Source organism: Trichechus manatus, unplaced genomic scaffold (genome assembly GCF_000243295.1).
Source record: "Trichechus manatus latirostris isolate Lorelei unplaced genomic scaffold, TriManLat1.0 scaffold00002, whole genome shotgun sequence".
Classification (NCBI taxonomy): domain Eukaryota; kingdom Metazoa; phylum Chordata; class Mammalia; order Sirenia; family Trichechidae; genus Trichechus; species Trichechus manatus.
The window spans coordinates 16,027,939-16,037,176 of NW_004443938.1; the positions used below are offsets into that span (position 1 = coordinate 16,027,939).

The following is a 9,238-nucleotide window of genomic DNA, read 5'->3' on the forward strand; positions in this document are numbered from 1 at the left end:
GTTAAAATGTTGTGGGGTTGTTAACCAATGTCATAAAACAGCATGTGTGTTACTGTTACATGAGAAACTATCTGTTCTGTAAGCCTTCACCTGAACTACAATAAAATATTTAAAAAATATATATATAAATATTTTTCTAGAAATCTCCCAGCGGACTTTGCTTTAATGTCTCACTGGCCAGTACTGGCTCATCGGGCTGTTCTCAGCTATGAGAGATGCTGGAGAAGTAAGCTGCACCCTAGAAGGGATTGCAGCTGCCTCTGGGTGGGTGGCACAGGCTTCCCGCGGTGATTAGTGAATTTCATCAAGCAGGTTTGAATTGACCATCTGTGCTGTACTTACTCAAGTGTTAATACTGATTCAGTAAGTTAAGCAGTTGAGATTGTTCTCTTAACCTGTGTTTCTCAGCCCAGCCTACACATGAGGAATGTCTAACTTTAGATAAAGCACTGATGCTCTCGCCCCACCCCCAGTGATCTTCTTTAATTGGTCTGGGATGGAGCCAGTCATTGATGTTTTTTTAAAAAAGCTGCCCACTTAACTCTAATGAAAAGTCAGTGTTCTGAATTACCAAAGAAAAAAAATGATCCTGTAGGACAGAGTAGAACTGCCCCATAGGGTTTCCAAGGAGTGGCTGGTGGATTCAAACTGCTGACCTTTTGGTTAGGAGACGAGCTCTTAACTACTGCACCACCAGGGCTCCATATATATGTATATATATGTATATAATGGAGCCCTGGTGACACAGTGGCTAAAGCACTTGATTGCTAATCGAAAGGTCGCCAGTTCGAAACCACCTTGGGAGAAAGATGTGGCAGTCTGCTTCCATAGCGATTTACAGCCTTTGAAACCGTATGGGGTCGCACAATGTTTTCTGTTCTATTTGTTTTATATTCTACTTGGAAAATAATAGTAGTTCAGAATAAGATAAAATAGAGTTACCTGTTCCAGTCCCACAAAGTTAGTGATTTAACTTACAATAGTGTTTTTCTTCTGACCCAATCTTAGTAAATTAGCAGTATTAGTTATGAGTACAGTCAGGTCATTATTTTCCTCATCTTTATGATCACTTTAGTTTTAAAAATGTGCCGCCGGCTGACCTAAAGACTTTAATTTTTAAAACTGGTGGTTTGTAGATTAGTTGTATATAGTCAGGACTCTTATCAGTAAGTATTCCTTGATTTGTTTGTGTTCTCAAATGTCTAATGAGGCCATCCTAGTTGTTGACTTTTGTGGCAAGTCATATATACATTTCTGAATAAAGCACTCTGTTATTTGTTCCCTTATTTTTATGACATTTTGTTACCCCTTTTTATGTCTTCATGAGAAAGGTTCTTGAGGACTTGTTTTCTATGTCTTTCTCACATTATTTTAGAATACTATCTTTGGAGTTGGTGGAGATGTCTGCAGACGAACCTAGTTTTTTGAGTCCATAAATAGCATACATATGTATTTGTATGATCTTACCATAGTGCTCTCTTTGCACATCATCTTAAAGAGCAGGACTTCTTTAAAAAAACGTCCTCACTCCTTGGTGGTATGGAGATTTTGGTCTCAACTCCTTGGCGGTATGGAGATTGTGGTCTCGATGTCCTGTGTAGGCTAGGACCTGCTGCTCCCGCTTCCCCTCCCCTCTGGCTTCCTTCCCTGTGATGTTTCTCTCTCAGCCTACCTGGGTCCCTGTGCCTCAGTCCCCGCTTACACTGGAGGGCCTTCCTGGGGGTGGAGAGAAGGGGTTCACGTGGACTTTGTGACCTTGCTAAATTTGAGAGCTTGCTTTGTTTTTAGTCATTTATTTATTTTTACATCTTTGGTGACACATAGGGAGGACCATGAGGCCCCCCAGACCTCCGTGAGTTTAGCTAGTAAAATAACATGTAAAGGATGAGGTCCAATAGCTACTGAACTCGCCTTTAGGAAGACAGAGGCAGGTCTTCCGGTCAGAAGCAAGAAGGGCAGGGCAGCATGAACACATTGAAGGAAGAAGCCCCTGCACACAGGAGGAGCTGGGCTGGGGGCCGATGGGTGTGGTGCCCTGACCCTTCCGACCCTCTGTCCTTGCTCCGACCCTACCACCGCACAGCCTTCTAATGGCGTACAGGAGGGGGCACTGGCCGGGCCCCTTGAGTGTTATGGCAGTTGTGGCTCATTAGGAATTAGCAGATTTGCATCTACATTTACTTATCCATCTTTTAATAATAGTAATAACAGCAGCAACAGCATTTATTGAGTGCCTGGGTTTATTTAGATTGAACCATCCTGAGGAACTGGTGCTGGAATCCCTCTTCATCTGCAAAACCGGGGGACAGACCCTGGATGGTGGCGACTGCCCCAATGTGTTGGCACACTGGGGACCCTGGCAGGGAAGTCTGGGGGCCCCTCAGGCATCTCCTTCCCAAACCACAATGAGGGCACAGGCACCTCCAGATGCTGGTGCTTCCCCAGCACTGAGTCCTGGTGTGTGGGCAGACCATGGTTTTAGAGAGGTTTCCCCAGTGCTTACCCCGAGCCCCAGGTTAAATTCAACAGAAGATCCTAACCCACCTCGTGTTCATTCGTGCCTTCTTGCTCTTTCTGTAGTGTCAAGAGTTCACCTCCCTGAAATGATTTCCTATCTTGGGACCAAGAGTCGTGACTAATCTTACTTTATTGTAATGATTATTTTAGGTATTATTTGCGTGCAGTAAAAAGCACGACTGCTCCTCCTGTCTCCAGTCCCTGGGCCTCTCAGGCCTCCCTCCCCTCCCTGGTGCTCGCAGCCCCTCTGGCCTTCTCTCAGCCTCCAGTCTCCCTGCATGCTGATGCTCTGAGGGGAACACTGTGTGACCCTTTAAAATCTGCTTCTTTTTTTATGGCCCCGGGGGGAGAGGGAGAGAGCAGCCACTTGAGGATCCATAAGACAAAAGGGTAGGCTGCAGCCTCTGCAGAAATGAGTGCTGTTGCAATAACTTTGACACAAAAGTGATTGTGAACTTCAGAGAAGATACGTGGGTACTACCTGCGAGGCCAGTCTTTGTTGGGGGGTGTTGGAGTGGAACACCGGAAATGCTTTAAAGTGTTTGACTTGGAAGGTTTGACAACTGAAATTCTGCCCTTCAATTGAGTTTGAGGCAAGGATTCAGGCAGAAGACACTAATTTTCAGAAATGTGAGCTTCATTCACATTTGCAAATATTTTGTTTTTCTACAAAACGCAAAATTATTATATAGATAATTACATGCATTAATGACTTACCACTTGTCTTAGTCAGCTAGTGCTGCTACAACAGAAATACCACAAGTGGATGGCTTTAACAAAGAGAAATTTATTTCCTCACAGTAAAGTAGGCTGAAAGTCCAAATTCAGGGCGTCAGCTCCAGGGGAAGCCTTTCCCTCTCTGTTGGCCTTCTTATCAATGTTCCCCCAGACTAGGAGCTTCTCTGTGCAGGGACCCCAGGTCCAAAGGATGCACTCTGCTTCCAGCACTGCTTTCTTGGTGGTATGAGGTCCCCCTGTCTCTCTGCACACTTCTTTTTTATCTCAAGAGATTGCCTCAGGACACAATCCAATCTTGTAGATTGAGTCCTGCCTCACTAACACAACTGCCACCTGCCCTCCCTCATTAACATCACAGAGGCAGGATTTACAACATACAGGAAAATCACACAGTACCAGGAATTATGGCCCAGCCAAACTGATACACACATTTCTGGGGGGACATAATTAAGTCCGTGACACCACTCTGTTCCCCTTACCTAGAGGAGTTAGAACAGTGGGACCTATGGCGTTCTGATGGGGACTGCCATTTGCTGGGTGCAGGTACTCACCTGTGGGTGAAGGAACAAAGCATCCCCCAGGTTGCTTTTCTTACTCTGTCATTTCACTTGACCCTAAATATAACTCTCCCAAGTCCCTCCTATGTTCCAATCAAGTAGTACCAGCAGACTCCAAAACTAGCCTTATCTCATGCCCCAGAGCCCTTCCTTTCTCACCTACCCACATCTGGTGGCAGTGCCACCATTTTTCTCTTCTTTGAATCCTTACATCGTTTTCAAAGTTTTATTGCTTATTCCCTGTGTTCGTTCTCTTCTCCGGCCATTTCTTCTATCACCACCCCCACCCCCACCCCCACCCAGTTGTGGCTCTGAGCATCTTAGCTAATTAGATAGTGACTTCCTAATCACTTTCCATCTCTGCTGGCTCCTTCGTCTCTAATCTGCACCACCTTCCACTGCCCGCTGATTCACCGGTCACATCTGCTGATGGTCTGGAACACCATCCGAGGTGTTGAAGCCTGGGAGGCAACAGCCAGTGTTGTTTCTATAGCTTTCCATGTGGTAGTTACTTTGCTTTTGGGCATTTTATGAGCATCTCAAAGTCCCGAACTGGGCTGTACATTCTTTACTGTTCTTGATGTATCTTGTTGACTTGAGATCCAAGTTGGAAATAGCTAAGATTTGAGATTTAATAGCCTCTTACACCAGATTCTTTGTGAAACCAAAGTGCTGCTCTGAGCTCATAACCAGGCGTGTCCCGGACTCTCTGGGCTGGAAAATAAAGCATCTGCCTCCGGGCCTGTGGAACCCAAGGCTGCTAGTGGTGAGCAACACAATGTTGACTTGATACAGCATTGACGTTATAATGGATTTGAGAGGCAAATTAATTATAAATGCTTTAATTTGAAATTTTAGTAGGTCATTTTGGTATACCGATAGACCAGGTTTGGAAATGGGCTAGCAGCATTAAACGGGAATATTTTACGTGAATTCTAGGGCCTTTGTACTGATTTCATTTCTGCAATTAAACCTTTTAATAGACTTAAAACTCAAGGAAAAAAAATAATGGTTGTAATTATAAGTTAGCATTCAGTTATAAGTAAAAATCACTTTTATATCCATTGCCATAGTTACCAAGCGGTTTTCCCACAGTTCTAGAGAAATGGGCTCCGTCATTCTGAGTAGTACTGAGAATGGCTTTCACAGATAGAGGTAGAAGAGAGGGTGGGATAGGGGTTTCCAACAAAAGGAGGGAGCATTACTAGAGGGGTTTCTTGTATTCTGAGTTTTACAGGGTCCTCCACCAAGTTGTAACTGTATGTGACTGTAAATACAATTTCCCAGCTTAACTGGATATCAAAACTGCATTTAAACTTTAGACAGCTACTGTTCCAGTTTACATGGGGTGCTGCTGTATTTGTGCAAGATTTTAAAACTTTATTTATTAAATAAAGCAAACTTTAGACACTTTCTACACTTACAAACACCAGCTCTATCTCAAAGGAATGAAATCAGGTAAATAAAGATGGAGCCAAATTTTAAAATGTGAGGAAGCTGGGCGTGGCAGCTCCTGCCCCAGAAGGTGAACGCCTGAATGCCGTCATCCGCATTTGTGCCTGAGGTTTACAAACATTTGACCAGCACATAGAGTGCGGATAATAACATCTTATGGATTTGGGGTGGGTAGGGTTAAATTTTATTTCCTATTTTGCTTAAAGATTATTTTCTGTGGAGACTGGCAAGCTGTTGGATTGGAGGAGTGGAAGAATTCCTCTCAGCACTGACTCCAGTGCAGTTTGAGAGGATTGGACTAAGAGGGTTGGACGAGATGAGCCCTCAGGGGCAGCAGAGGAGAGGTAGAGAGGGGAGGCCGGCGAGCCCAGCTGTGGAAAGGAGGGCAGGAGGGGTCCCAGAGTGACCTGCGGGCGAGGCCGAGAGAACAGTCAGAGGCCTTACTGAACTGTTGGGCTCACTTTCTGTCCCAAGTCAAACAGGAGAAAAGCTGGGGTGGACACTGCAGAGTCTGTGGAAAGACGTCTTTGATGTTCATTGTGGTGAATCTTGGCCTTCTCCCACCACTTCCTCCGTCTTTTTCCTTCCACTGAAATGCTCTGAGATGGAGCCATCCTCTTTCTCCCTGTGGCAGTTCTCCTGCCCTACCTAAGCCCTGAGCTAGCACCTCCACAGCTCTTCCCCTGTGCAGTGCCTCTCTCCTCTTTGGTGATGGCTGGCCTCGCCAAGACCTCTGCTCCCTGTGCCCTGGCGTTTTTTGTTAGGGTCTGAGGAAAGTCCTAGCCTTTTCACCAAAAGCACTTAGTTCACCACAGGAAGTACTCATTATTAAACTTGAAGAAACTGCCCTGGTGGTGCAGTGGTTAAACCAGTCAACTGCTAACCAAAAGGTCGGCGGTTTGAAACCACCAGCGGTTCCGCGGGAGAAAGATGTGGCAGTCTGCTTCTGTAGAGATTTACAGCCTTGGAAACCCTTGGGGTTGCTATGAATCAGAATTGACTTGATAGCAGTGGGCTTGTTTTTTTTTGGGTTAGGACTCAATTTTAAAAACATGTTAAAATTTATCAGGAACACTGAACTTAGTCACTGTTTGGAAGTGCTATTCCACCAAAGGGACATAATCATCGCAAAAAGGGTTTGAAGGCTGGTGGGCCCTGATGTGGGCCCTGAGGAGAGCATTTCTGTGTGGCAAGGCCTCTCCACAGGCAGTTTTCTCTCTGCCACCTGGAACATTCTCAGCATTTGCCAGCCCACACCATCCCGAGGATCACACTCTTCTGCTTCTAGTTACAGCCAACAGTGGTGGCTGTAGCCAATTTGAGTCATTTGGGCATAGGGTTGGTGATTGTTCAAGGAGGAGGGGAGACCCAGGCAGGTCTGTTTGCCGGCAGGGCAGCTCAGACACCACAGGAGAACTGACGGCGCTGGCCCCTCGGAAAGCCGGAGGCCGAACGTATCCTCTGTCATTTTCCGTTTTGGCTCTTGTCCACAAAGTCTCACATCAATGCAGTTATTTTTATCCCACCCTAAAAAAAAAAAAAAAAGAAAAAGAAAACACTCCACTATCATGGATTAGAGGCCAATTTTTAAGGGGTTTTCTAGCCAGAAGGATCTTTAGAAACTAGGCCTCCCAAGAAAAATGATAACCTCTTTGAAATTTAAAAAATAGGATTCCTGATGAAAAGCAGTGGCGCAGCCCACACTTCCCAAATCACTTTACTTTTTGAGCATTTGTAGAATCTGCGTGCTATTCTAAGTAGCAAGTTCAGCCATTCCCTAGACTGGTGCTTTTCCAATTATGAATAGACTTCCAGTTTCCTAGGTCATGATCTCTGTCAGGCCTTTGTATGTGTGTGATAACTGCTTTGACTACATTTTTCCCTTTGTCTTCATTTTTCATATTTTTCCTCTTGTTCTTTTGCACGTATCCTTGTGAATCACCATGAGTCCATTTTTGGAACAAGGCAGAGGATAAATCTCCTATCAGATCAGCCTGAAAAGTTTTATCTCCTGATAATTACAGAATCCCAACAGCTGGTAGCAGATTAACACTACCAAACAGTGACACTTTGGGTGGTTTCCATTTTCTCTTTGGGTTCTCCCTGTGCTTTCTGGGGCAGTTCAGGTTGCTAACAGATAGCTATGTGGCTGTGCAGACTATGCAGACGACACTCATGAATTCTGTCCAGCTGATTAATTAGTGTCTGCGCCCAAAATAAGTGGTGTCCGCATTGATTCCTTTTCTGGGGCGTTGAGCACACAGGGGTCCCTGAGGGCCCGTTGGCCTGCTTGCTCTGGTTTGAAGCCCTGCCTTACTGTCAGGGCTGCTGGCTGGCGCTTCTTACCCATTGAAAAGCTGAATAAAATATTCGAACGCTACTGACTTTAATGATTATTTGAATTCATTTTAAAAGCCATTGTAAAACTGCATCTTAAAGTCAGGTAGTCATCAAGCACAGGTTTAGTGAATTTTGTTATAGATCCAATGCAGCCAACTCTGGTTTCTCTGAGTCATCTCAGCTCCACCTGCAGCCATCTTACTTGCCCAGAAAAGATTAAGCTGAAGTACCTGCGAAGGTTTTGTCCAGGAAACACATACTCTTGATGACTCTGCCTCCTGTGTTTTATGAAGATGAATTGTGAGATCCTGTGACAGCATGGCACAAAGTGATTGAGTGACTGATGTTTGCTTACTACGAAGGTGGACGTGGGCGTGGTGCGCTTCACTCCCCTGATAGAGCCCGTGATAGCGCAGCCATTCCAGCTGGTGGAGAAGGTCGTCCAGAACGTATTTCAGTTCAGAAGGAAATACTGCTACCGAGGACTGGGGTAAGAATGCCTTCTCCTCCTTTCAGTAACAGTCTATATCAAATCTCCAATCACTTGTAAAGATTAACAACTTTGAAGGTCCCTGGGTGGCGCAGATGGCTCGCACTCAGCTGGTAACTAAAAGGTTGGTGGATTGAATCCACCCAGCAGCTCCACAGAAGAAACAGGCCTGGTGATCTGCTGTGGTAAAAAATTTTTAAAAACCCACTGCCAGCGAGTCAGTTCTGACTCATAGCAATCCCATAGGCTTTCCAAGGCAGTAAATCTCTGCAGAAGCAGACTGCCACATCTTTCTCCCTTGGAGCCGCTGATGGTTTTCAGTTGTCATGCGCTTTAACCACTGTCCCACCAGGTTACAGCCAAGAAGACCCTATGGAGCAGTTCTACTCTGTAACACATGGGGTCTCCTAAGTCAGAAATCAACAACAAAAACAAAATCAACAATAAAGATTAAGAACTTGGATTTTTGATTCTTGAAGCTATCTGTGATTATTACTCTGTGACAGATGAAACTTGGCCGCCCCTGAGGAAAAACCAAAACCTTGACTCAGCCTCAGACACGGCTTATAGGTTATTTTTCATAAGTACAACCTAAAACTGACAATTCACAGTTAGCGATGACCTCACTGGGGAGGCCATGATTCCTCCATCCAGACTCAGACCAGGCAGGTTTTGAAACTGCTTGCTTTCTGCCAAGTTGGTCTCTCTCCTTCAAGAACACACTTGAGAATGAGGAAGCAGATACAGCTTCTGAGCAGCCAGAGTGCTGTCACAGTCTTCACGCTGCACGTTTTGATTTCATGGAGAACGCCTTTGCTCCACCATGCCTGCTTCTGCTCACAACCCCAGCAGATCAAAACCACACCTTGCAGGCGGTGTGCAGCGCACCGGCAGGAAAACGGGACAGGTGCAGTAGTTAGAGCCCACTGCATGCGATGAGCTGAAGTGACCACAGCGATATGTCATATCCAGTGATAATCCAGAAAAGGCTTAGTTAGGCCCAATTATAGTCTGCTTAAGAAGGCAGGGAAGTATGTGCTTCTAGAAGATTTCCATCTCATATAGTCAACATTGAGCTGTTTGAAGGGGCTCACTTTTAAAGGCACACATTTCTCATGTTCTAAAACCCCTTCACATGGTG

The 9,238-nt window shown here is 45.2% G+C and overlaps 1 protein-coding gene across 1 annotated transcript in view; it reads left to right on the plus strand.

The window, feature by feature from the left end:
- TFB1M (transcription factor B1, mitochondrial) overlaps positions 1-9,238 on the plus strand; it is a 60,550-nt gene that overhangs the window by 49,331 nt on the left and 1,981 nt on the right. The window contains exon 6 of the mRNA XM_004368957.2: positions 7,970-8,097. Within this exon, the coding sequence (XP_004369014.1) occupies positions 7,970-8,097 (128 nt within the window). The remainder of the gene's footprint in view (positions 1-7,969; positions 8,098-9,238) is intronic.